Raw genomic sequence first — 27,922 nt, forward strand, 5'->3', positions numbered from 1 at the left:
AATTTTCAAAGATAGCTATAGACTAACCAAGGATCACAAATGAACGATTGTCGTTATCAGCTAGTACACCGTGAAGGAAAAATAGCTTTCCTTTCTCATTGTTCAAAGCCTATGGCAGTAGCAATTAAGAAAAAACTCCTATGAGTACAGTTTAAGTCAATATTGAGCAGGTTACATCCTATTGCACACATACTAACATCCTTGTGTAGCGAATAGCACGTGTTCGTGTTTTATTCAAAGATGAAAATATAAAATACAAATAGTGCAGGCTATAATGATAACAGGTGAAAATGTTTGATGAATAGCTGTAGGGTTGTTTCAATATTCCCTGAGCTACAATGCAAACTGTTTTAGCAACCCTTGTCTCTTCAAAAATGTCACCACAAAAAAATGGATGACTGCAATTTAAATGTATGTTTCTTTCAATGGTTCTATATCTCAAGGGAACAATATTCACAATATATACAATACACAGTATAAACAATATTTCAAACACAATATTTCTGGTTTAATAAATAGAGATTATTAAATGTCCACTGTATAGGCTTTTAAAAGAAGGTTACAAAGAAGACAGGTAAAAAAAACAACCCCCCACCCACCAAACACACATTTTTATTTGTCAAGGACTTATGAAGAAACTGGGCATCTCTAAAACACCCATTTAACGCCTCTGAAAGGCTAAAACTGAGTGTTGATCAGAAGTTGAGTTGAATAGGCTGCCCCTGGTACAGTTCACATCACACAGAATAGGCATCTCCGAGCTTGGTCATTATAAAACTGCAAGGACAATAAAAAGGTTATAGAGCCAAAGCACTGAACATGGGAAAAAAATGCAAATAGTTTATGCCCATTTAGCATAAGGAGTGAAAAATAAAGAGAATGGCTTGCGTTCACGATCCAAAAAGAAAACCAAAGAAACAAATATAAACATCCAACACTTTTGGCTTCTGTTGTACTGCAAATGCAATAATAAAACTCATACTTCAGTTCCTGATTAAAACAATTCAGGTACATCATAAATGACATTTTTCAGCTGACAGAGAGATACAACTGGAACACTGCACACAACCAACCATCAGTCATACCGCTCCACACCTGTAAGAGCAATCTTTATACTAGGTTTTCTTTCAGGAGTATCAAAATCTGACTCTCCAGTGTTTACACTCCCTTTGGGAGATGCACTTCTTGTTTCTTGTCCCAAACGTTCTTGCTGCACAGAAGAAGGAATAATTACATTACTATTAACTGCAATAAAAAGTGACAAAACTGCCAGCTTCTTGGATATTTCCTCTGAGCCTGCAGTTTTGCAGGGGGCGCTAGGTCACCCAGGTGTCCATGCGCAGCCGTTTGAGAGAGGGGCCACCACTAGTCTCCAGACCTGTTAGGGGTCTCGCCTGGCCCGGGACAGGCATGGGGGGGTTGAGGTCTCTCCGCTGCTCCTCCCGGTCGCTCCCCTCATAGGAGCTGCATGAGGAGCTGAGGCTTTCAGCTGGAGAGCGCCCCGCCTCCTGTCTGGAGGAAGGTGGGAGCAGGGCAAGGAAAGCCAAGGGTGTGTGTGGCTCTCCGGGTGGGGAGGCGGGCTCGGCCTTGATGTTGATGACCGGTGAGGGGGAGGACGAGCGCTTGGAGACTTGGACTGCGTGACGAGAGGCTCTGGGGAAAGAAAACAAGTGACATTAATGTCAGGAGGTTAATCAGTCTAAACTGCAGACAAACGAGATACAAGGACATGTGCTTGAATAAATGGATGGATGGACAGAAACACACTCACCCCTGAGAAGTCGGTGCTGATTGGACCAACTGAATGTGTTGCCATGATGGCCCTGAAGCCAAAGTGAGGCTTTCTGGCAAATTAAATCCATGTAGATTACTGAGCTCTGAGCTGCTGAGGGAATAATCTGAAATACATTATTTAAAAATAAGAAAAAAGAAAATTAGCTTATATTAATTATTATATAAATATTACTTTTCTTAGTTCATTAACAATAGATTGATATAAAGGTTCAGAAGGGTAGAGACCTGAGTCATAAGCAGAGGTCATAGCAGTATATGGCATGCCCTGTTGTGGCAAACTGGGACTTGCCATGGACACCACCGGTGTGGTCAGTGATTGGTTGGACTGTGGGCTGTTGATCCTCTGAGACATGAAACAAGGACATATCAAGATGAAGGCGTGTAGTTTATAATAAAAGACGCAAAGTAACTTAGCATGTTTTGCGTGCAATGTGTCACTGCACCACTAGAGGTCGCCATGACGTAGCGTGGCGTTCATTCCTGAGCCATGAGAATGCTACGATAGTGAAGCAGCTTCTTGCACGTCATAGTTTAGTGAAATTATCAAACCGTGAACTGTCACAGCCGTGTGTTCCAAATATAGCAGGCTTTATAATAAGGAAATGCATTAGCAAAGGTATACCATTATCATTAATCTTTAACTTACCGAATCCCCCTCTCCCTCCTCTGACTGCTTGCAAGACAGAGCGAGAGAGACTCAGTAATTGATCCCCAAAAAACAAAACAAAACAAAACAAAACAAAAAACCAAACAAAAAAACCCCTTAAAGGCATGAGTCTTTAGAACAGTGATGTACTAGAGACTTCTTTTTGTGCCTGTGTATTCTGATCAGTTGCATTCTAACTTAAGATGGTGCACAGGTAACGTATTTTCATTTTCATATATGTGCCACCTTAAGACAGCACTACAGTGAGCCTCGCAAGTCCATTAATTTCTCTCTAAATAAAGTAGTTCAGGTTAGTTTAGCCCGTGAGGCATGCTGTTTTGCTTTGGTGGAGTGGGTGGGTGAACGCATGGACACTGTAATGCCTGGGATCTCACCAGGGTCTGCGCGTTGCTCTTACAAGCAGGTGGAAGCAGCAGCCGTAGCTCTGGCTTGTGGCCCACTAGCGCCAGGCTCCCTGTAGGGGGCGCAGGAGATTTGGCTGGTAGGCCTCCTCCCGTGCTGTTTTCTCTCTGGGTTCCGGCGAGGCCGTTCACTGTCAAGGAAAAAAAGGATTTAACACTAGTGCTGCCAGCAAGCAACACCACGCTTGCACAGATGGCTGAAAACGGCATGTTAGGACAGCAGCAATTTCACGATTCACATCACGGTTGGGAGTGAACTGCATCAAATTCCCTGTTCGAATTTAAATAAAGATATGACAAGGATATGTTAGCCTGTTGTGTTTTTGAGTTAAATTCTATTTGAAATTAATGATATTAAATTAAGAAGTGAGGATTAGTAGTGGGGAATAATGTGACCTGGCAGCACCGGAGAAGAGCTGTCTGTACAGAAAGAGATCGCCGTCCTGAGGCCTGTCTGCACCAATCAGCCTCAGGTATTATGACAGAGTAGGCCCAGATCTCTAGCACACACACACACACACACACACACACACACACACACACACACACACACACACACACACACAGCTGCCACCTCTCTCTCTCTCTCTCTCTCTCTCTCTCTCTCTCTCTCTCTCTCTCTCTCTCTCTCTCTCTCTCTCTCTCTCTCTCTCTCACACACACACACACACATGCACGCACACCCACAAATCTTTGTCTTGTATCTGAACACAAATAGTGCATGCGCTGTAGAGTTCAGCCACTTGAGAAAATACATGAACTGAATCCCTAGTATCTATTATCCATCTCATTAAAACATCATCATTCTCATATGCTTTTTTCCCCTGACTAAAAATTACATCTTTAAAAACTTTTAATAACTTGCCATGATGTTCAGCACCAAGTGAGCAGAACTGTTCTCGGTTCAGGCTTTCTAAAAGGGCCATAAAACAAGCTGTCATGACTGTAATGTTAGCTTGTCTGGTTTTCTGGGAGGACTTACCAATTGAACCAGAGTGTACGCCATTCAGTGTGGGATCTGATGGACCCTGTGTACAACCTGACACAGGAATAAACAGACATCAAATGAAATTCTAAATGTCAAAAAATGTTTTTGCATGTTTCTTCTAAATGTGCTTTTTGAATGAAGCAATTTATAGTATAAACCATAACATAAACAAATGCTCCAAATCCCCTGTAGTCTACTATTTTACATAAAAAAAAACATACGTCATGAAAACAGGCATAAAGTGGAGCGCTTCTGTAAAAGACCTGCCAGTCCAGTGGTGGGGGCTGGCTGCACTGCACTGGGGATCGGGGACAGCATGGTTGCTTCGTCCAGATTGCTTGTAGGTGAGGGTAGGGTCTGGGTGTGTGCCAAGCTACCCCTGGCATAGGGCTCATTAACGGGCACAGACGCGGATACACTAAAGCTATGCTGGGCTAGGACATCCGCCTAGCAGGAGTAACACACGCACACGCACACGCACACACACACACACACACACACACACACACACACACACACACACACACACGCACGCGCACGCACACACACACGCACACAAACACACCCCAACACAGATGCATTAAGAAGAGAAAAGCATCACTGTTGTGTCAGTATTAAATGTATAATTATGTAACTATTATAAATTATAAAAGCATTGTGTTTGTATTATTAATATGCAACATAACGTCCTATTGCGCTGTCTATGGTATTTATGCTTTGTAAGTTGCTATAGAGTGTCTATCAAGTAAAAAAATCTAGAATATTTGTGTAGATAAAAATGGCAAGTTAGGATGAAGTAAGGCGATAACACTGATTCCCTTACACAGTTTGCAAGTTTATGATTGCGCATCATGTTGTCAAACTCTTCGTTGATCTTCTGGTATTTCTCTTCTGTGTGGGGCGTAAGGATGTATGAGGAGGCATCTGCTTCTGGGCTCTCACAGCCTCTCTGCTCTTTCTTGTGCAGGGCCTGTAGGAAACGCATGACCAAAGTAACGGAAGGATCCACATGGATGGGGGGGGGGGGGGTACACATACTGGACACATATTAAGTTACCAGAGTACACGTTTTCAAACTAAAGCAGTAATTTTAGGTAACCTACCTAAGGAGTTGTCTGACCAAATTGGCATTGTAATGGCTTACTTCAGAACTCAACATCAACTGGGAAAACAGATGAAACGGTGAACCAGACCCATTCTTAAACTGCAGTAAAATATTTGTCTAGATGGTACAATTTAACAGTGTATATTAAAGAGGCCCCAAGAAGCTTGAACATATGAAAAAGCACTAGCTGAAGTTTATGGGCTGAAAGGCTATGGAATTCAAAATCATTCTTAAGTGTGGCTTTATTGCGTTCATCTATACTGGAAATTTCTAATGAACATCCAAGGTGTTCCTTCCATAGAAAACTATTTCCTCAAATAGTTTCCATTCACAATTATGTCTCATTATATCAGGTTTGGTATGGCACTGTTGGTTCTGTATGGTTTTTTATCATTTTAAGGTGGCAGCTACCCAGGGTGGCAGACAGCCTGGATGTATGAAAAGCAAGTCAACAACCAAAGAGTTTTCCTTTAGAATCTGAGGATTGGTTGGGAGGTGGGAGGATTGTTAGCACCAAGGGCCAAGATATGAGCGGTCTGAGGTTGGGCAAAGCACATAGGCCCTTCTGCTCCGCTCGGAGAGGTACTGCAGCAGCTTGGCTTTAAAATGAATAGAATGTAAGCATAACTTGCAGAGCTTTAACAGAAGCCCTATGTAAATGCGTATGAAAACGTTAAAAAATGGGCAAATAAATAAACAGATGTACTGCAACGCCTTTCCTACATTCTGAGTGATTCTGATTTTTCAAAATGTCCCATTAGCGGCAGGCAAACGCGGGCAAGTTCTGCCAAAAAGCCGGGCTGCCAAGTCCCTAACTGAGCATCTCAAGTTTCTGCGTGTGTATTTTGGCTAGCACTAGGCCTGTATTTTTAGCATCAGCCAATTAGCGCCACTTCCTTTCGATGTGTTCATCAACATATGGCTACAGTAAAAAGTGCCTACACTGTTTCACGTGATCTAGCCAGATCAGTTCACCCACAAAGCCCACACGGCACTGCAAAAAGTACATATTGATTTTGTACGGGCAAGCCACTGGAGTACAGCCTTCAAAGCGAGAGCAGAAATAATCTCTTCGCCTATACTGGCCTGGCCAAGACAAAAAGAAAAAAAAAGAAGGTAAACTACAGCTATTCCAGATAGGCTACTATCATATCCTTTATACACAGGACCCAGCAGACAGGCCTCATTTATGCTCCTTTTGTGGGTAGGCTAAAGAAGAGAATAGCAGTCTCAAGAGACACCTATGCCTCAATGATATCTCAAAGAGACAAATATGCCAATTTCGGTACAACATTCACTGAACAGCAGTAATGGCATAAACAGAGTGTGCTATAGCCTAGTGCGACCATTCATCTTAATAACAGGACACTGGGATTTTAAAGTGTTACCTGCTGTCCTCATAAGAGCATAACCGTTCCCCACCCCCCAAATTACTTTGTGTTGTTCTTTGCTTCATATACTTCTCAGGAGCTACTGGTTACAAACAGCACTGAGGAAAAATTAAAGATGCACACAGCAACACAGGCTGAGCCAAAGGTGTCGAGGAACAAATGCTCCCAAAGCCAGACTTACAAGCAAGGACAAAGTGTCACCGGGCAAGACTATTTACTAACAGCAAATGCACGTGGAGGTCAGTCTGAGGCCATGCTTACATGACTGATAGGCTAATCTTTAATTATCAAAGGCATTACAGCCAAATGGGAGGACAGGCCTGAACCAGACAGAATGGAGCGTCAGCAAATGCAGTCTGCATTCCCAGCCACAAAAGTACCAGCTGCTTCATTCTAATCTACTTCAAATCAATTGACAGCACCATTCCTGTCATATCCAATAAGATGTTAAAAGTTATCCTCCTGGATTATGAAGTTGAAACTGAAGTTCTGAACTAGACAAAAAACCCTTTCCAATTATTTTTCTGCATTCCTGTTTTGATTATAATTGATAACCAATGTTCACACTGAGCTGTCACTGCCAGATACGATTTTTTCCATATTGTTAGAGGCAAGTCCATCTGCATCCAATGCAAACGTGTGTGGTAACTAGTTACATTTGCTTAGATACATATATTAAAATTGAATTTTGATGGGTTTATACTTTTCTGAATGTTTTCAAATTTCAAAACACTTTTTGTTATACCCAAGAATATTTGACTATTTGACTACCTGAATAAGTTCATGCTTGCTTATGTTTTAGTAATTTTTAAATTGAGTTACTCTTTTTTTTGTTTGTTTGTTTCATTTTGTTCTGTTGAATCTAAACTGGTTCGCAGTTGGCCGTGCCTTAACTTTCAATCTCTATCACATTATTTTAGACAAAAGAAACAGGAACAGAGCCTTTAGCACTGGGTGAAGTGTTAGGAGTGATGGGGCAGCTCTCTAGGTAAGCCAGTACTTGAGATTTGGTGGGGGGGGGGGGGGGGGGGGGTTGGAACTGATGCTTTTCACTCCGTCTCAAGCCATTCGTCTACTCGAGTCCTTTTTTTTCCCCTTTATGCAGCAACATTAACATCTTCCTCCTTTCTTTGTCACCTCAAACAAAGGAGGGAGGTGAGATGAGGTAGCGCTGCTCTTTGAGACGCAGCCACTCGCCTCCATGATGTCGCCATTGGTCCTGCTCTCGTGCGGCTCGCTGTATTCCGTGTACTTCAGCAGGACCTTGTCCATGTCTGTGCTGGCGTACTGGAACAGCTTGTTGGAGCTGTTGAAGATGATGAGGGCGATCTCGCAGTCGCACAGCACACTCAGTTCGTAGGCCTTCTTCATCAGGCCGAACTTCCTCTTCGTGAAGGTGACCTAGAAAGATTTCCGCAAAAGAGGAAAATCGCTTGTTATTGCACTAATTAAAGCCTGTTGTAGAGCCTATAGTGCAGGCTTGGCAAAGTGTTTGTAGCTTGTTTAGCCATTTAGAAAGCAGTTTAGAAAAGAGTTTTGAATTTAATATGCTCAGAGCTGCTGAAATACAATTTATGCAGGCACGTTATCTAGATACCTGCTGTTCTATACTCTGAGATTCATGTTAATGCTTCAGTGTGCTGCACTTGAAGACAAGTCTATAATGGCCTCATTAAGAGATGAACAAGAGCACAGGTCTTCTGGCCTGTCCATGTGTGTGTGAGAGAGCCCAGCTGTCAGGGTTGCCAGATCTCATCATGAAGCCTGCCAATTATCACCCCTCCCAGAGGAATCCCGACCCCCCCACCCCACAGCGTTGCTGCCAAGGACTACACACCATGCAGCTTCAGCACGAATCACTCGCCTCTATGAGAGGTCAGTGCCACCAAATTCTTTGCGATGAACATTTGTGGTAGTGACCATGCTAATAACACAGGATAAATAATATGATTTAACAGGAAAGGCGGTAGAATGTACTCCTGTGCATACTCTGGTCACTTTCAGGGATCTTTTACTGCAAGTAAGCTTTAAACAAACTGTAGGGTAATGTGGCTAAAACTGTTCTGTGCTCACACACCACATGTGGTGCATTCGTTCTGAAAGTGCCAATCTGTCATCATGATTGAATGTGTGCACATGCCAGACAGGTACACAGCCAGAAATAAACCTTTAGCTGCAGCGCAGCCTGTGTGCAAATGTGAAAGGATTTCAATAAATAGAGCACAGTGTATACAAAGTGCATAATATACCAAACAAGGGCTCCTGCAGACAAGATATGGTTTGTTGTGCTGGTGTGAGGGTTTATATTTAGAGCATGGGGCAGACTGGGTGAACTCCAGTCTAGCTCTGTGGCTTCAGTTTGAGTGATGGCCATCAGGCGTTGGGGAGAGAGAGAGGGAGAGAGAGTGAGAGAGTGAGAGAGAGGGAGAGAGAGAGAGAAAAGAGGTGGAGGACGAGAGGGAGAGACATGCTGTATGCTTCCTCAGACAGACTCCACTGGCTAATGAGAGATATGGAGCCCAGGACTCCTCTAATTACTACAACCACACCACAGGGACAGCAGGTCCAGTGAGACCCAGGACAAGAGCGCCAGTGTGTGGTCCCGCTGAGGCGGCGAAGCCTCCCCCAGCGCCACAGACCCTGAGTCTGCCCAGTAAAACCCCTCAACCCGCCTGAGGAAAAAGGGCAGTTAGTGAGCGAGAACCTAACATAGCACGACAGCTGTGTTAGCTTCTATATAAAACATCCCACCAGAACGTCTAATATGTGCATTTTAGACAGAGTAAATAACAAAGAATTATGTATGGTACAAAATCAAATGGCCCCCCAAAAATGTAAAGGCTATTTGATACTGGCTAGGAATTCCAGCGACAAATTAAAAATCACTTGCCAATGCATTTACCAGAATGTCTGTATAGGGACCGGTTGGCCCACACGCTGGTACAGCCATATGTGTTTATATAGCTGCAGTAGCTGTACAGAGTACAAAGTCATGGCTTGCTAGGTCCTGCTCTCACCTGTCTGTTCCTCTCCTCCACGATGCGAGCGATCTGGATCTTCTTTCGGCCCATTCTCCCAGCGATGCTCTCCCTCTAAAACGACGGCCGCAGTGCTGTGGAGGAATCTGCTCTGCGGACCCTTCAGCTGCTCGTGTGTCGTCAGAACCCGAAGCTTCTCATCTTTCTTCTGGATCCTGAGCAGGGGGAAAAAGGAGAGAAGGAAACGAGGGAAGAAACCATGACGGATGATTTTTGGTGGCGTGAAGTCACAGCGATTATGAGCAAGCATGATGCTGTTGCATCATGGGAAAGGAATCAGTGAAACACATGAAAGACAAAGCTCAGCTGATACTTAGTTCACACTTACGCTTACTGGCATGCATTTGATATGGCTGATTCACAAAAAGATTTAATTTGGTAGATTATTACATAGATGATGTAGTTATATAGTAATTATATATAGTTCTATAGTGTAGAAATATGATTATGAAAATTCTAAATATGTGCAAAGTAAAACAACAACAACAACAAAAATGGGGCACTCAAATGTCAGAATGGAGCAGTTACAAAATACTGGGTAAATAAAACAATTTGAACTCTATTGCATTCAAATTCACCAGAGCAGAATGTAGAGTTCCGCTTTGTGTGTGAAAGTCAATAGGTCCCTTCGACTCCTACGCAGTGTGAAAACCAAACCAGGCTTTACAATAGTATCCTTCAATAAGTATGACAAGTTCATCCAACAATGAACAGTCTTGCTGTTACATAATCAGCAGCTCAAGCCAACAGTGCCTATAATGCAATATGTCATTTTCTACTCAACGAGCTCAATCCCGTCTAAAAAACAGCGACATCCCACACACTGCATCTTGTAGACTTTCCATTGTTCCATAGTAATTATTGTTCTGAGAGTCAGCAGGAGATGGGAGAATTTTACTGTGCTCTAAAAATAATTGAAAATGCCAAATGAAAATGCCAGGTTGTAGTTAGAAGTGTTAACACTTCATATTCAGGAAATGCTTTTTCAGTGAGTAGTCTGAGATGCAGAATGGAACAGTATCTCTGAACATAAGTAACAACAGCTTCTGTCTTACCAGCTTTCACACCTTTCTTCATCTCCTCAGTTACCAGGGCAACAGATGAGATACCATTAATAAGGTCTACACACAGTGTTTAAGTTGGGGGTGGGGGTGGGGTTGACTGAGCTTTGGAAAGCATAAGAGACAATTAAGATGATCAAACATGTATACAAAGACTTTAAATACTGCTTTGCATGGGAATGTGCATGTGCATGCCGAGCATGTCCTTGGAATTACAACGGCAAGATGGTGAGACAATACCGAAGACACTGAGTTCAAATTCAGGTCATGACTGAAAGAAAAGGAGAGCAGATTATATGACCAAAACATTTTTATGCAAAAATAAGTATGGCTTTCTGGCTGCTGGGTTCTGTGTATTAAAATAAGACATGTGATCAATAAATCAATGAGCTCCAATGTAGTTCACATGATGAGAAAACAATTGTATGCATTTATTTAAAATGTGTATGTATTTTAGGTCAGGCTAAACCATTAATATACCACATAAACAAACAACAAACAAACAAACGTGCTTCTCAGTCTGTTGAACAGCATATTGGTGTACTCATGGGTGTATAAATTGCTTTGAAAAGTGCTGGGGACAAGACCAGGCATTCAGTTCAGCTGCCCCTCAAATTCCCGTTCTCTTTAAGAAATCAAGTCCTTGGGCATAGAAAAGAAATGAGCATCGGGACTGAGGTTCACGAAAAGTTTTGTGCTCATGTTTAACAAGTCTGTCGTGGTTGAACAATACAAGATGTTTCCGCACTATGATTTGTTTTAGGGTTTTATGTTTGTAGTACAAAGATTTTCTATTAATTTTCATTAAAACATTCAAAATTCTCAACATCATGACAAAATATAAGTATGGACATTTTCTGATACTGGCATTATGAGTATACTGCATTGGATTTATTGACTTAGACAGTCATACTATTACTCAAATTATTTTTGAATAATGAAGCAAAGAGTACAGAGTACACTTTCAGAAAGTGGTGGGGACTTGTCACGATATGGCCCCTTGATCCTTCTCAAACGTCTGTGTGCGTGGGTGTGTGTGGGTGTGTGTGTTCGTTAGTCTGTAATGCCACGCACTCTTGATTCGCCCACCTGATCCTTGTTGTGTGTAATCGTCTCGTGTGTATATATGTCTCGTGTGTCCTCGTATGTTTGTTGGTGTTTGATGTAATATAGCATGTTTGCTAATTGTAGGTGTTTTGTGTCATTAAAAAACGTTTGTTTCAACATGCCTCGTCCCCGCATCCTGCTTAAGCCTCGTAGCGTCACACATGTCCCCAGCCTCCCCATCGTAAATTACACCTCTGGGTGTACTTTTCTGTAAATGTGTACCTTTACATTAAAGGTGACTCACAATAAAATCAACAGGTTCCAAACTTGAATCCAAACTTTCTAAATGTCCTTGTGCCTTGTTTAGCGTGGGATCTGTTTAGCCTAAAAACTGTCCCTGAGGTACCTCTGGCAATGCTAACGTACAACTGATGTGCAACCAACAGCAATCATTAGACAACAAACCCTGTGGCACACTTATGCCAAATTACAGGTTTGTCATAATAAATATCTCCAGCGTGCTTTAAGGAGGTATGCACGGCTTATGTCTGTACGGCTGAGACAGTATTCCGAAGGTAGGTGTGTAAAAGACAGCCCTCAATATTAATGTCCACAACATTGAGAAGAACATGTTATAACAAGTTATAACATGTTTTTGTTGTTTTTCTTACTTTGTCTTCCATTGTGCTGTAGAACAAAATTTGCATGAATGACAAAAGCAACTGCTCAGTCTGATGTAATTCAAGTGGCCACAACTGACAACAACAAAAATCTTTGTTGTTTTTTCAGAAGACATGCTTATTTAGATGTAGACCGCCAGACGCTCTTCATAAGCATTAATTTTAATGGGAAACTGTAGGAATTACCAAGCCTGTAACCCTGCAGCGGTGTAAAAGGAAGCTCACAGCTGACCTTAAACTGTAATTTAATTTCACTGAATGTTTAAATAATGCTCATGCAGTGTCGTTAATATGACATAGTAAGCCATATTAACATATCATTTAATGTTATTATGACATAGTAAGTCATCAACATATAATTTGTTATCTTGTGAAGACAATCATTAAAATTGTGACAATCAAAAAGACAGTAAATAAGACTATAAATGAAAATAACTGCACAATGGTTGTATCAAAAGTTTCCACATAGTAAACTTCTGTCCTGCCCTGTCCTGACTGCATACCACTCTAGGGTCAATGAGGAGATTTAATGTCCCTGTTGAACTATCATCCAGTCTGGCTTATTTAAATTACTTCCCACCACACACAAGGGAGTGGCAAACACACATATTCAGCTGACAAACACAGACATGGGCTTTCAGGGAGAAAAAAAAAAAGATATGGTGTGCTTAAGCAAACCGATGTCTGTGTCCCGAATGGAAAACAGTTAAATCACCAGTGAGAACTGGATCGGCCCCTTCTAAAGGGGCATCGGGGGAAGGGGGGGGGGGGGTAAGAAAAGTTCTTCTGTTCACATCACTAATTACTGCTTCACCCTCAGACATACACGTCAAAATAAAAGCAGACTGCAGTTCTGGCTGTCTCTGAGTGAAAGGACTAGAGAATGCCATGAAAGTCACGCGTGAGTCTTGCAGTTCAGGCTGTGACAGGTCATTCACAGAAAGAGAAGTGGACCAGAAAGACAGCTAAGGGAAGAGAAACAGAGAAATGACTTTTACAAACTCGATCTTGCCACTCTGGTGAAAATGCATGTCTTCACTCCAGCAGAAACTGATAGAATGTCATTGAGACATGACACAATATAATTGACATAATTCTGCTGTTGAGGACATGTCTGTTCTGCAGTGTAAATCATACTCTTACAGCAATTTGTTATACTGAGCATGGAAAATACACTACACCCTCTGGTATGACATGTTGGTCACATGAAAGGCCCTTGCAATTAGAATTATTGTGTGGTTTCTTTCCATTATAAGTGGCAAAAGACAAAGCAATGCTCAAATAGATTAAGAACACCTGGCCTGCATTTGTGAAGCCTGGAATGCCTGCTTCATCACGGTCTTTAAAACTGGACAAAACGTATACTTTTTCCAAGACTACAGAACACCTGCATATATAATTAGTCTGCACAATACAATGCAGTTTAACTTGAAATTAGTTTCTCTCTATGGAAGATGTCAGGCCACTCAGAGCAAAGAGAGTGAGCTCATGACTGAACAGAGTGAAGCTGCCCTATGCAAGTCACTATGGCACTTTATTTAGTTTTAGTGCATTTAATAAAGAGCACCATATGTTGCCTCTCCCAATTAGATTTTTACTGAAATTCCCACATGTACCTCTCTCTCTCTCTCTCTCTCTCTCTCTCTCTCTCTCTCTCTCTCTCAAAAGACAAAATGAGCTGAAACAGATGTCTGGGTTACACCCTCTCACCAGGCTGCAAGTAGGTAAGGCCCTGGAGGCTGCAGCCCTTTCACATTCTCTACAGGGTCCTAACCAGGCACCAGAGTGGATCAGAAAAATGCCACAACAGGCTGTATAAAAGCACGTAAAAATCCGGTCATAACACACACTCTCTGGACTAGCATTTCGTCTCTCTCTGTCCGCGGTCTGCTGCGTTTTGTCTCGCTCTAGGGCTGAACAAACAGCGCTGGCCAGTGATATCCGTGTTGCTATTACCTCTGCTCTTCTCTTAAACACACTCCCTGTATCAGTAGACGCGCATCTCCTTAGAAGTAGACCACGAGACGCTATTCTTAAGAACTCATTTTAAAATGTAGGAATTAGCAAGCCTGTGACGCTACAGCTGTATAAGAGGAAGCTCAAATCTGACCGTAAACTGTATGATTTAATTTCTCTGAATGTTTAAATAATGCTCATGCAGTGTTGTTAATATGACATAGTAAGTCATATTAACCTATAATTTAATAATGTTAGTATGACAGTAGTTAGTATAACATGCTGGCCTGTTTAAAGTAATTCTCCATTCACCCAATTGCTAATGAAAGCTGATTTTACACAAAGCTGTTTCCTATAGCTTTCATCTCTTATTAGTGATGTTCATGCTTGTCTGAGCAAGGTAATATCATCATACGGTGCTCTGCTGCCTTTCTGAGGTCAAAGTTAGAAACAAAGGTCTTAAACAAAGCAAGGAGATGATTGGTCTAAGGAAGAGGATTAACAAAAAATTCTGGCAATGGCTAATAGATCCCTCCAAGTGATCCCTAGTCTTCACAAAGGTCAAAGGATTGATGGCCCATGAATGGGAGTGAACCTTGACAAACCAAACAGTCATTTGAGTGATGCAAAGATACTGAGGCATTCAAAAAGGAATGTTATGGCTTCTGGATCAAGCTGTGATTGGTTTATATTTAAAAACACTTGGTCTCATATTCATAAATACATCGCACTTAGAAAGCACTAGCAGAAGGACTTACAAAGAGCTCATTCCCACTGCAGTTTGTAACGACAGTCAAGTAAATATATTAGCTTCCAAGATTCAATTATTAATACGTCCTCAGTACGAGACATGCCTTCAGAGATTTTATGCATGTCAGACACTTTTTTAAAATTAAAATACATTAAAATAAATCCAGTATTTTACAGACGCTAGAAATGGCCTTTCATGCAATTACATGCAATTCTAGCTCTCCAAATCTTACCTTATTCACAAAAACACTAAGTGGCACGGATCAGCCTACAGAGCACAGAGCATTATGCAAGCAAACTGACAATAAAAGAAATATTAACAATGTCACACTGTGTAACCACACTGATGCTCATATGCATCTCAGTACCTTCAGAGCTTCTTATTGTCAAAGTCATTTAACCCCAAATTGTCCTAATATATTTGCGCAAAACGATGACATTATCCGACAATCACAAAGTCACGTACATTTCAGATCAAATAATTATTTATTATAAGATGAGGGATATTTATTATTTCTTTAAAAAAATTATTTTAAATAAAACACCACTAATCTGATTATTTCTTTCAACACGTTTAGACTTCGTCCATGTCCTTTTGGATGTCTGAAGCTTTGGCAATGCAGTGCTCACTAGCAATGAAGTGTGAAGCGGTTTGTATTCTTTTGCCAGGGCTCAGTGCCAAACCCTCGATCCTCCTGGATTGGACACGAGTGCCGAATCTTAACAGTAAGTTCAATAAAGCAGCCTTTGCACTGCATTCGAGATCTAATTCACAGTTTGGTTTGGCAAGTTCAGTAGTTTCTATTTGCAGTCCACACAAGCCAGTCTCATACCTCTGCAGGAAGGCACATCGGGGAACTAATATTTGGAGACAATTTTATTTGATTTCTGTATTTGTTGAGTGTAATTTTTGACTTGTGGGGAACCTATTTAGCATCAAAAGTGTGGGCCGGTGGTCAGACAGGAGGCAGCCAGAGGGTTTTGGTTTTGGAACTGGAGAGGTCCGACCAGAGAGAGACCCCACAAGGGGATGTTTTAAACTCAGCGCAGGATCAACTCCAACAGCCGCAGCTAAGGTTGAACAAAGATTAATAACAGATTGCACTTTTAACCAACAGTGTTCATTGACATTAATAGTCAATTTAAGTTCTTACCAAGGAAGGAAAGCATATTTGCCAGATTACATAGAATTACTCACATGAATGTACATCAAGTCTGAGTACCTTGGGTCTGGTGATCCACTATACTCATTCCCACTTGTGCTCTTTACTGACTTAAGGCTTAACCCATTAAGCACAAAGCTTATAATTTAGTTATTAAACTTCAGATGTATTATTGAGTAACTACTTCGAATTTATGCTGCAGCTACACTTTATGCAAAAGGTACTTACTGTACATAGTTGTAATAATTAGAAAATGAGATCTACTGGCAAATTCTTGGAGTATAAGGGGTTAAAATATGCGTCATAAGAGATTATAATAAAAGATAGAGCTTCTCTATCTAAATCTGATAGTATGCTGTGAGATTAGCTGAGTGAGGCTTTTAAGATCGTATGTGTGATTACACTAATCAAACTCCCTTGCTAAGAAAACACCAGTTAATTACCATAACAGATTTTTTTATATGGACTCTGCAAATGTTTTATAGAAAAGACAAATATATTACTCTTAGAATAAAAAGACATTCCTGCTGGATGATAATTGATTCACTGTCAACACTGAATGATATACAGTCAATATTATATGCAAAATTAAAAGGAGTTCAGTAATCAGGTGATGTAATGAAGTCTACTGACAAATTATTCAACACTCAAAAATTCATGTGATTCCAAGCAAATGTTTACAAGAAGCATATTTAACAGATTTATAGTAGATGTAAATGGCAACCAAAAGTGGCCTAACAGCATGGTAATAATCACTTAAAGGTCTTACCTAGGAAGAGAAGCTAAATTGCCCTCTAGATCATTCCAAAAATCATGAATTTCAAAGCCCTGAGCATGAAGTATTCAGCCTCCTTTCACTTGCCCTGAAACAAATCTACAGATATTGAGCAGACTGGCATAAAGAGAAAGAGAGAGAAACCACATTTCAAGGACATGACATTGGTCTTCTCAAATGGAGACTTGAATCTGCACGTCCCTTGTCTGAATCCCATACCTCCTTCCCTAACACCACAAGGTAAAGCCAAATAGGGGTGCAGTGTTTCAGATCGAAGGAAGTACTGTGGCCAGTTACAGCCATGAGAAGCACGATGTAACCTCAGACCATGGCATTAAAGTCCATAGTACAAGGCTGCATTTTTTTCAGCGAACTTATCATACAGAGCTTTGAATGGTCACATATTTCTAGTGCACTGGACATGCATCATAGCCTGCATGGAATGTAAGTCAATCTGTGTGCAGTGTACAGTAATACACTTATGTTCAATATGCTACCTCGTGATTTATGCTCATGCACACTGATGCATATAATCTGGTGGAGCAGGCATCACTCTATCTAATCAAATTATGTACGACTCGAAATCTAGAGCAGACAGCGCTAGTTTCACCAATAATGTAATAGGGCAATGACTATTAACCTCACTGAGCACCAGAAATAGCAAAAGCCATGCACATGCGCCCAGTTTGTATGCATGCAGATGTGCATGTGGCACTAAAAAGACCCTGTTCTTAAAGACTTGGTACTATTTTTATTTATACTTGGGCCAGATATAAATGCATCTTTAATGGTCCACAGAAGATACAGAAGCAGCAACCCCTAACAAAGCTAATAACTGAGACTGAACTGACACAACCCATGCTGTGACTAACCACTGTTGCTGCAATTATATTTTTGGCAAAACGCACAAATACCATTCCACAGCAAATAGTAGGTTAGAATAAATTTCCAAAACCAAAACTCTTGCTTAGGAAATGATTCATAACAAGCTAAACCTGATGTAATAATTCATAACAATCACATACAACTTAATCAAATGATACAATAAAAAATTAAACAAATCTTAAGAAGAATATGTAGGATTATGCTAAAATGTAAAATACATACTAATGTATTCTGTGTCATGATTATTAGTACCATAAAGCCTCGTCTTTTATTCGTTTGGGGAAAAAGTAAAGCAATCCATCACAAAGGTTTTGTACAAAGCTGAACTAGACAAGTATGACAGCAGCGCAGCTCTATACTTTATCGGAAACAAATGGAAATGAAAAGATCCTTTGGGCGTCTACACAATATTATTTGAGTTTATTTTAAAGCTCATTAGTGCATCCGAGCGAAACCCAGCAGGCGACAGCGGCCTTAATGAGTGACGGTATAAACTAAACTTAGGCAAGTAATTAAATCGATGTTGACTAAGTTATGACACCGGTAAAATGATAAAATCAGGATTAATCGAAAACCGCTAACTAATGGGCATAGGCAACTGAACAATAGAAGAACTGAAAATTGTAGATTAGATGCCAGCCCTGGTGTCCACGCCCCTACACAAATGTATATTTTCTCCGTTACTTACCCTGTGTCGTAGAGAAGACGAGCGCCTTAGCGACTACACTCGCAGCGGGCTATGATGTAAACATGTCCTCTGCCTGCTCGACTTGCGTGTGTGGCGAATAATCGCCGAACACGCGTCCCTTCGACTCCTCCCTCGCAGACATTAGTCAAGAACCGACCTCGCACAGGATGGTTGCGGTCATTCACTTCTGGATCGTCGGGAGTCGCGCAGGACATCAACATCGCGCTAGTTTTCGGATACCGTTATGTTAATAGGCCGACAGAATAATATTTGTAGGTCGCTAATTCCACACAACTGAAATACATGCTTCTTCTTCACAATAAACAGGCTACTAACGCTTATAAATCTTAAACGTGTTCACTTTCATCGAACACTTGTATAAATCATCTTAAATGTGTTCACACTTTTATCCAACATTTGTAGAGACAGAACACTTAGGGCGGTTGGGGTAGTTCATCAAGTTCAGATAGTCTACTTTCTGAAGGTTGGTCTTGAAAAGACTTTAAAGAGTTCAGTTATTGGACGACTTCATGATAGATTATGCTGTCATCCTTAATTTTCTTTTCCATTGCTCTTCCCAGGCTTGCCTGCTCCAAACCCAGGCCAGGTTTATAATCTCGACGGTTGCGGAGGCTAGGGTTAGCCCGCTATATCCCTCACATGAATAAACCATGTGTTTCCTTAAGTGTTGACTATGTTTAAAATGTATTTATTTACTAAAAATGTATTTATTGACGTTATGGTCAGTCTTTTGGCACCTGTCTGACACCAGAGATTTTTCAGGAGCACATTTTCTGGAACAAAACTGGACAGCAGAACTGTTTATTTACTTAATGTCCCCATGCCTACGGCCAAACAGGCATTACTGGCAACACGACCTTTAGTTCAAAAATGATGATAAATGTCATTTAATTCACTGTGATGTCAGACATTTGTGTATGAGCTTCAGCGGAAAAGATTAATGACATACATTCAGCGACAGATGCAAACCACACAGAAGCCTGAAGAGTTGGATGCAAGACTCAGCTATGGTCCAGCAGTTCTTTTAACTTTTAAAGATTTAACTTACATTAAAATGGCAGTTCATCGTTAATCATCTCATTCTGAGCAAGCATTCAGTAGGATAAAATTTTTCTTTTTTAATTTCATCTTCTATTCCCACCAACTTTTATCTTTAGGGTATTAAAGGGCCCACTTCTGTCAGAAGAGCTCTGACTCAAATACTTCACACTGGTAATCTCCAAAATGGAGATCTTCAATAGAATAAATATTTGAATATTATTGCTTTGAAAACCACCTAAAATTGCCAGTTAGCTTCCAACAGGTAAAAAAACCCCCCTCTTCTATATTCAAAAATACTTTTGCATTTGGACAACTGTAATCTTTCTAGAAATATGATGATCATGAATGTATTAAAAATAAAAACAAATCAAAAAAATGTGGGGAAACAATGAGAACTATCGCTTCGAGCTAGTGAAAAATAAAAGCATTTTTCAGCCATTCCCAGTCAATGTTCTGAAAAACATCCCAAAAAACGGATCATACTAACTGCAAGATGAACCACAGCGCCCTCTGATGGGATGGATAAACTACTGCAACTGCCTTGGGTGTCTTCAGAAAGGCACCGAATCCGTTAAATATCTGGAGTAGATGTTGAGTTTTCAGGTACGTCCGTATCAGTTCAGTGCAGATGAAGTATATCAACATTCTCTTCGTCCTTCCTCACTAGCAGAGCACCATGGTGGGTTATTAGCAGGACAGGGAGACTGTTATCAGCTCTGCAGGTCAAACATCTGCAAGCACTGGCTGGAGCAGCAGTAGGCCACAAAACTCACAGTCGTTCTGTTAGAAGAGCATTACAGAGGGAGGGAGGGAGAGAGAAGGAGCAAAAACGAGAGAGGAAAGTAGTCAGAGAAAGTATATAGAGAGAAAGACGAGAGCAGATAGATGGAGAGAAAGGGGAGTCAAAAAAGTACATTTGTGAGATGGTGGCAAAAGACAAGCCAAGCCACTAACAAGCAACTCTCTTCTACTCCCCCTACCCCCCCCTCGCTCGTGCGCGCACACACACCCCTGCCGACTATTACTAAGATGTGGTTAGCTGCTCCGGAGGTAATTGGTGCACTGATTAGATCTCTTAATGCACGTGCAGGACCCTGAGAGCAGGCAACTAGCCGTACTGATCGGGTTAGGTGGGACGCCACTGGTGCAGAAGCGCTGGTGTCCCGTTACAAATGGGCTATGGCAGGCAGAGTAGCGAGACGAGCTCAGAAGAGCCAGACCATCGCTTCGACAGTATGGTGGGACATGAGGGCTGCTACGTGCAGCCCAGTTTGAGCGTCCAAAAATATATGCCCTGGGGGTCAACATATACCCTATATGCCTGTAGGAGCGACCATCAGAAAAATGCGCAGTCACCAATCATTTTATTATAAACACCTACTTTGTAGCTAAACCTCATACAGCCTATCTGTGGCCATGCACAATTTATGTGAGCCATCTTCATATTCTAGATGTTCATCAATGGTCAGCTTTGCCATTTTAGCCACAGCATTGCTGATACTGCCACAGAAAAACTCCTGTAACACTGCTGAACCTAATGCACTTGCCACAGCGCAGCAGCCACTACTACGCCCCAACCCCAGCTTTGGTAGATCATTTTCAACATCTAAATAACCAGAAGGGGGTTACAGCCTGGAACTGTACACCTATACATTACCTATAAGAAATAATGGCACATGAGCATAGTCAATACAGTGACGGGTGAATGTCAGTAATAATATGAGGGTGTGTATTAAATGTTGGCACCTTCTGTGTACCCCAGCCAGGGCAGTTTCTCTGAGGGGGAACAGCTTGGGGTAGACGATGGTGAACATAGGCTGACTGCAGCGATGGCAGTGTCCCAGCGGACACTGGAGCAGATCCAACAGACTGGTGGGCAGCAAGAACCGAGGCAAGAACTTCACATCTGACCGCAGGGTGAAAAACAAACACAAACATAAGCAATATTCATACTGGAGAGATCAGGCAAAGGTAAACGATGATGCAAGAAATGCCAAGTGATCTGTCCCAAATGTTGCAATGAAGTTATGAAATAGGTCCATGTCAAACAGATTGGAAAAGAGAGGTTATATTTGATGGGTGAAAAGACTTGAAGGATGAAAAACCACTAGTAAGTTTAACTTAGAAGTTTCCTTTTAAGAAGTAAATGAATCTGTATTGTTTATTTATGTAATGCTTCCAAGATGCATGTACTTTATAGGTTGTACGTGCTGTGCTTTAAACCTTGGAATATCATTTAAAATAAAACATTTTTTTAAAAGCCTGCAGTAATAATGCTGACTCATGGCTCATAGAAACTGAGAAATTCAAAACTTTCAAAGACATTTGCATTTGTAGATTAGACAGGAGATTTACTTATAAATTTCATAACATTTACTGTTGTGCATAAAACGTTGTTTTACCAAAAAGCTAGCAACTTCAGAATTCTCACCCTTGCCCGGCTGGCTGTAGGTTAAATACAGGGATCTCATTACTATCTCCTCCAAGGTCAACACCCGGTCAGCCTCTGAACCAATAGCTTTCACCTCTGAAGGCAGGGGTACATTTAGATCTCCGAGGGTCAGAGATAGCTGCTTCCCACCAGATACCTGAACAGCTAGACCGCATCTGCACGCACGCACACACGACTGGGTGAATTAAGAAACATCCACAACAAGTTTTCTAAAAATGTTATTCAGGGCACAGAGAATGTGTGTGGGCCAAGAGTTCCTGCTGTTTTCATTCTAGGAGTCTCATCAACTCCAGCCCGCTGATATGGTATATTGATATGATGAGCTTTACTGACTAGTTCTCTGTAAATTAACTTTTGCTCTTGCTTACTAGTTTACCCTACACTACTTTGGACCTGGAATAAGCTAAACTTTTTATATTACTGACTGCAAATAATGTGTATTTAGCCTCACTTTAGAGGTGGGTTGTTGCTGACACACACACACACACACTTAAAGATAAAAGTAGCAAAAAACCCTAGTACCCTAGTTGCTCAGTTTACTTACCCGCTGCAGCCAATGACTTTGTTGTACAAGTAAGACGGCAGTCCCTTGAGGTGTACATTGTTGTCCACAAAAACAAACTGCAGCTCCATAGAACGCCCCAGATCTGAAAGGGCAGACACGTAGAGGTTGTGAGGTGGGGCCTCCATAAATCGAACTTGTTTTTCCAGCACATCCCACAGATGCCATATCAGACTGACATCTGGGGAATTTGGAGGCCTAGTCCTTGAACTCTTTGCTATGCTCCTTAAATCATTCCTGAACATTTTTTTTGCATTGTGGCAGGGCACATTATCCTGCTGAAAGAAGAACTAGAGAATTAGTGAATTATGTTGCCATGAGAGGGTGTACTTGGTCTACAACAGTGTTTAGGTAGGTGGTATGTCTCATAGTAACCCAAAACATCACACTGCCTCTGCCAGCTTGCCTTCTTCTAATAGTGCACCTTGGTGCCACCTATTGCCCAGGGGATGGGGTCAGTAAGGGCACTGACTGGTGTTCGGTATGCAACAGAACACTCAGTGATGCACTGCGAGTTCTGACACCTTTCTTTTATAACCAGAATTAATGTTTTCAACTGTTTGTGCTACAGTAGCTCTTATGAGGGATCAGACCAGATGGGCTAAGCTTCATTGAGCCTTAGGAGCCTACAACCTATGCGTAAGCGTGCACGCACGCGCACACATACATACATATAAACAGGATGTTTCGGACAGAGGTCTTTCATCATCTGTGCATGCAAAGTATGTATGTATGTATGTATCTATACAATATCAATGCAAGTGGTAAATGAAAGGTGCTTCAGCTGTTCCTTACATTTAACCTTGTGTGTTTGCAAGTGTCCTCACTGGCCCTGGCAGACTGACAGACACCAACACCTTCCTGCCTGTGCCAAATCAAAATGATTAGAAATGTGCGGATTTGCATGGTAAGCAAGTCTCACCCAGAGGCAGCGAGGTGAGGCAGTTGGCAGCCAAGGAGAGCTCGTTGAGATCAGGCAGCATGCAGAGGTGGCGGGGGAGGCAGTGCAGAAGGTTGCGGTCGGCAGTCAGGCACTGCAGCGACAGGCACTGGTGCAGCCGCCCCGGGAGGGTCCTTAGCAGGTTCATCGACACATCCAGGGTCTCTAGCTCCTTCAAGTCACCCAGTTCTAGAATACCACATCGTAGTCCACAGACAGACAAAAACATCCATTTGCTGTTTTCTAAAAACACAGTACACTTCTAATTAGCAGATTTTCCTGCCCTCTGCAGGTGATATGGCACCAACACACTTTGGGAGAGTATTGTTATTCTATAAGGTACATTAAGAATACATTCTGCACCTCACTCCTCAGTCATGTATGATAAGTTCACGGAGAAAGGGGGAAGAACCGTTTTCTACCATGAAGCAAAGGGTCACTAACGAAGCATTCATTAAAACAATGCAGCCACTGGAATGCACATTCATAGACTTAAGAACCCACATAGCGCACAGTTCCATTATACAGGTAGGGTGCGCGGTTGTCAAGCCATGAAGCCAGGGGCAACAGAGACTGGCACAGAGCAGGCTGCAGGCTACACCGTGACAGCAGCATGAATGGAGCCGATAGTGTAGGTGATGAAAGGATGACGAAACACTCAGTCTTATTTAATGGGATGCTTTAGGTCATCCGGGTTGCAAGACTACGCCTAACACCTACATTATATATGTTCTTTCTTGTGAAAAGAACAACAACAATGATATTCTGATTAAGGGTAGTAAAAATCATTTAATTTGAATAATTTCCCTAAATATGTACAATTTAGCTTACATTTCAGTTCACACATTAAAACAATTCAGAATTGCCCTGCCCTTGTTCGATTGGTGGTGTTCTTAATTTACAACAATGAGTGTCGTCACAGCGGACATCTTTGGGATATAGTGCTAATTATCAAAAGGGTTGTCCAAAGAGCAAAACAGCAAAAATTCTAAGCCCATCCTTCAATAATTATTACACACCTTGTGGGAGGAATTTCAGTTGGTTGTTGGACAATCGTAGATGCCTTAGCGACCGCAGCCGGCCAATCTCAGGGCAGATCACCTGCAGTGCATTGTCACTCAGGTCCAGGGACTGCAGTTTGACAAGGTTCCCTATAGCTGAAAATTGAAATACAGCTACGCCGTTATAAAAAATGTGCACAATTCAAAGACTAAATAAACTGAAACTAAGTATACCTGAGGTAAAATGTATTTCTGAAATTACCTTCTGGAATGATGGCAATATTGTTTGAGTGGAGGTACCTGCATTAAAACAGACATTTGGGACATTACCTGAAATTCATGCCTTCCATTAGAAATATAGCATTTATAACAAATGTTTTTTTTTTTAATTAATTTTTTTTTTAATATTAGAACAAAAATATAGGCTTTCCATGCACCCTTTTATGCCAGAATGTTTTGAGTAATTTTAGTTGTACTGTTTTTGTAATATTTAGTTTGGAAGAGTCCCTTCTATTAAGTGACATCTACTGGTCATTATGGATATTACAGACAAGTTGTTCACAACTACAAAACACAAGCAAAGGCTGAAAAGCACCCGGACACAATTTTCATTATTTGGAGCTAATCCTTATCAATTAACACCAAAACAACAAAAAGAAAACAATTAAATACTCACAATTCAATCAGGTTGGGGAGTTTCTGTGCTAGATTATCAGGCTGAAAATAGAGAGCCCAGTTAGAAAACCTAAGGTTAATAGTCATATGTAAAACCTTTAATTTGCCTGCCAGGCAGTCTTACCAGTATTGTGAGCGAGTTTCTTTTCATGTAGAGCCTTTCCAAGAACTGCAAACCTTCATCTTTTAAAAGCTCTCCAGGAAAGATGTTTAGGTTCCTGTAGTTTAGGAAAAGGTTTTTGTGCCGCTCTTGTTTGGCTGTAAATATGGTTTCGTGGAGTTCTGAGGCCATTATCACAAACAGCCTCAGGCCCTCGTTCAGTTCTAGCTTTATCAATCCCTGAAACAACAATTATCATAATCAATAGCGTACATCACTGTTGCTTTGTGCTTATGACCAATGCAATGTTTTTAAAACCCTAACCCTAAGTGTAAAACCTGAGCTTTCAAAGACTTCGACGTGGAGTTCATTTTAATAGCCATGATGCAGCGATGACACTCGCATGTGCCATAGTTGATTTTTAATAACTAAACCTATTTCTGCAAAGACGAAACGATATGAGGCTGGCCGTGAAGAAAGCTCGGGTCATTAGTCATCGAATATGAAAAGATGGCTACACAGTCATCTGTTTACTAAGGTCAGCTGCAATATGATATTTTGTATGGTAAAGTTTACGAGCGCCTTATTATGAATGTGATCTCGCTAACTGTCTTGCTTGTATGTAGCTAGTAACGTGCAATTTACAATGACTGGCATCTTAACAATGGCAAATGTCAGATTTTGCACGCGTAAACTAAGCTATGCTCGTTAGTTACATAAAAACACTTAACTAGAGAGCTAACCTATCTTCGCTAAGCTAACTTGCTGGCGAACAAGCGTTCTAGCTGACAGCTGGGTTAGCTTTGCCAGTTAGCTAGCTATCTTAGTTATCCAGCGAGTAACATTAACTTACACCTACACGCCTTTACGTCTGACAGCTCCGTCTGCAAGACGTTCAGATACCGAAACAGGGAATATGAGTATATGCAGGTCCACTCACATCGTATCGGCCTCTGCGGAGGTTGCTGTAGTTGCAGCTTGGCCTTTTTTCGTCATCAACGAAATTACGTCATCGCCAGGGCCCGAGGGAAGTGCGCGAGCGAGGAGCCTATCACGTGACATTCGTGAACTTAATATTTCTGGCGGCAAGTAGGCTATAACTAGTGAGCGTTCAGTCATTATACTAGTCTTAATTCAACATATTGTATCTCACTGGTAAGACGCACGTTGTAGATACAGTAACATAACTGATATTGGAAGTTCCGAGTCCCAAGAATAACATCGCAAACTGATTGGAAATGGAAAAACCGAGGGTGTTTCAGCTGGAATGTAGGAATACACGCTGCGGCATGTGTATGCAATGGGAACATATAACGACTAAACAATCAGGGCGAGTTGACAACCTTCAGTATATGCCGGGGTTCACATTTCCAGCAAACAAAATGAGTGATTTAACGATAAGTGAATCTTTTCTTTATGCGAATAAAGGCATACGCACTTGAAGTGCCAGAAGAGAAGTTGCAAGATTATTTTAATTATTTTTACCAGCCAAAAAAGCCATCCCATGTCTGCCATTATTCATCCTCCCTTTCCCTCCCCAACAAGCTCAACCTCAAAAGAAATCCTTTTGAATGTCTACGTAAAAGTGCGGCAGTGTATCTTATTGGTGCCAGTGAAACGACCAGTCATTACTACATAATGGTAAATCTCAACTGAATGTTGTTGAAATAAGAGGTAAAACTTTATTACTAGATAATAATCTGGACATAATTGCAATCTTAACCGTTCCACAAGATAGCACGGGCTATTTTTGACTGGTTTTAACGATAGTCATTTTAATGATTAATTGGATATGTAAAAACGGGGCGTTAACTTGCGACAGGGGGACTTAAAAAAGGTCTCCGATGGAATCCAAAACTGCAAGGTGCTACAATGGTGCTACTCTTGTATTCTTGCAACATGGTAGCGTCGAAAGATGGCTGATGTAACCCTATGTATGCTGTCAGTGGTTATTGCATAAGAAACAGCGCATGACCACAGAAACAAAGTTACTGTTGAGTCTATGCAAAAATATTATACCATCACCCAGCGGTTACTAATCTACGAGCTATATGAACTTATAAAAAGGTCAGTGTACAATCTATCTGGAAAATACACGCAGTTGCCATAGATTTCGACATAAAGCATAATTATAGCTTTAATGAAATATATTGTCAAATATAATTTGAAAAGAAACACAATGTATGCACAGGAAAACAAATTACAAAGCTGGTGATCTGAATTTATTTTTTCTTAGCAAGTATCACACGCACACGCACACACACACACACACACACACACACTTAAAAAAATATCCAGTAATGTGCCACTATGAACAAAATCTTCATTATTAATCTCCGTGTCATATTCTTGGGGCACTGAGTTTTTTTCCTTTTTTTTTTTTGTTATACAATGTAAAGTGAAAACAAGAAAACAAAGTTAATAAGTGCCTGTTTTTACCTTTTCTTTATTTTAAACTTGGAACAACCAGGCTTGAAGAGGCTTGGACCACAAACCTTTTGGCACCCTTCCCTCTCAATATGTAACATACTGATTTCCATATCTACAATATATCCTTTATTAAATAGGTTTGAACTTCTCTCTCACACTTGCTTTTTGTCACAATTTAATAACACCATATTTTGACAAATATCAGAATGGTCATTGGTAAAAATGTTTACATGGAATAAACTGTATAAAACTTTGTGGGGGTTTCTTTTTTTTGTTTGTTTTTTTGTTTTAAGAGATCTAGAATAAGCCAT

The 27,922-nt window shown here is 41.1% G+C and overlaps 2 protein-coding genes across 5 annotated transcripts; both read right to left on the bottom strand.

The window, feature by feature from the left end:
• Positions 1-486: 486 nt before the first annotated feature.
• LOC113586499 (myocyte-specific enhancer factor 2A-like) lies at positions 487-21,333 on the bottom strand. Of its 4 annotated transcripts, none has more exons than XM_081709976.1 (11): positions 21,198-21,333; positions 9,364-9,539; positions 7,544-7,747; positions 4,674-4,820; positions 4,114-4,297; positions 3,845-3,901; positions 2,836-2,993; positions 2,441-2,467; positions 2,020-2,137; positions 1,772-1,898; positions 487-1,653 (listed from the first exon to the last, which is right to left on the bottom strand). In XM_081709976.1, exons 2-11 carry the CDS (start codon positions 9,415-9,417, stop codon positions 1,317-1,319), a joined length of 1,413 nt encoding a protein of 470 aa, XP_081566102.1. In that variant the 5' UTR covers positions 9,418-9,539; positions 21,198-21,333; the 3' UTR covers positions 487-1,316. The 4 variants fall into 4 exon arrangements, with proteins under 4 accessions (XP_081566102.1, XP_026880463.2, XP_026880462.2 ...); XM_027024662.3 differs by lacking the exon at positions 21,198-21,333 and adding an exon at positions 18,390-19,065 and having other exon boundaries at positions 2,441-2,464; XM_027024661.3 differs by lacking the exon at positions 21,198-21,333 and adding an exon at positions 18,390-19,065.
• Positions 19,196-26,205, bottom strand: lrrc28 (leucine rich repeat containing 28). Its single transcript, XM_027024665.3, has 10 exons — positions 26,122-26,205; positions 25,206-25,421; positions 25,083-25,123; positions 24,669-24,706; positions 24,425-24,562; positions 23,388-23,594; positions 22,448-22,550; positions 21,883-22,058; positions 21,198-21,357; positions 19,196-20,231 (listed from the first exon to the last, which is right to left on the bottom strand). Exons 2-10 carry the CDS (start codon positions 25,371-25,373, stop codon positions 20,162-20,164), a joined length of 1,101 nt encoding a protein of 366 aa, XP_026880466.1. The 5' UTR covers positions 25,374-25,421; positions 26,122-26,205; the 3' UTR covers positions 19,196-20,161.
• Positions 26,206-27,922: the final 1,717 nt, after the last annotated feature.

The sequence above is a fragment of the Electrophorus electricus genome, chromosome 3 (assembly GCF_041902795.1).
Source record: "Electrophorus electricus isolate QZ-2024a chromosome 3, ASM4190279v1, whole genome shotgun sequence".
NCBI lineage: Eukaryota > Metazoa > Chordata > Actinopteri > Gymnotiformes > Gymnotidae > Electrophorus > Electrophorus electricus.

Coding starts and splice junctions, on each gene's coding strand:
- LOC113586499 (XM_081709976.1), bottom strand. CDS start 9,417: ATGGGCCGAAAGAAGATCCAGATCGCTCGCATCGTGGAGGAGAGGAAC. Junction 7,748..9,363: donor TGGAGGAGAGGAACAGACAG/GTGAGAGCAGGA, acceptor AAATCTTTCTAG/GTCACCTTCACGAAGAGGAA. Junction 4,821..7,543: donor CCAATGGCGACATCATGGAG/GCGAGTGGCTGC, acceptor CGTTTCCTACAG/GCCCTGCACAAGAAAGAGCA.
- lrrc28 (XM_027024665.3), bottom strand. CDS start 25,373: ATGGCCTCAGAACTCCACGAAACCATATTTACAGCCAAACAAGAGCGG. Junction 22,551..23,387: donor CCTCACCTCGCTGCCTCTGG/GTGAGACTTGCT, acceptor CTGCCCTTTCAG/ATCTGGGGCGTTCTATGGAG. Junction 22,059..22,447: donor AAAGTCATTGGCTGCAGCGG/GTAAGTAAACTG, acceptor GCGTGCGTGCAG/ATGCGGTCTAGCTGTTCAGG.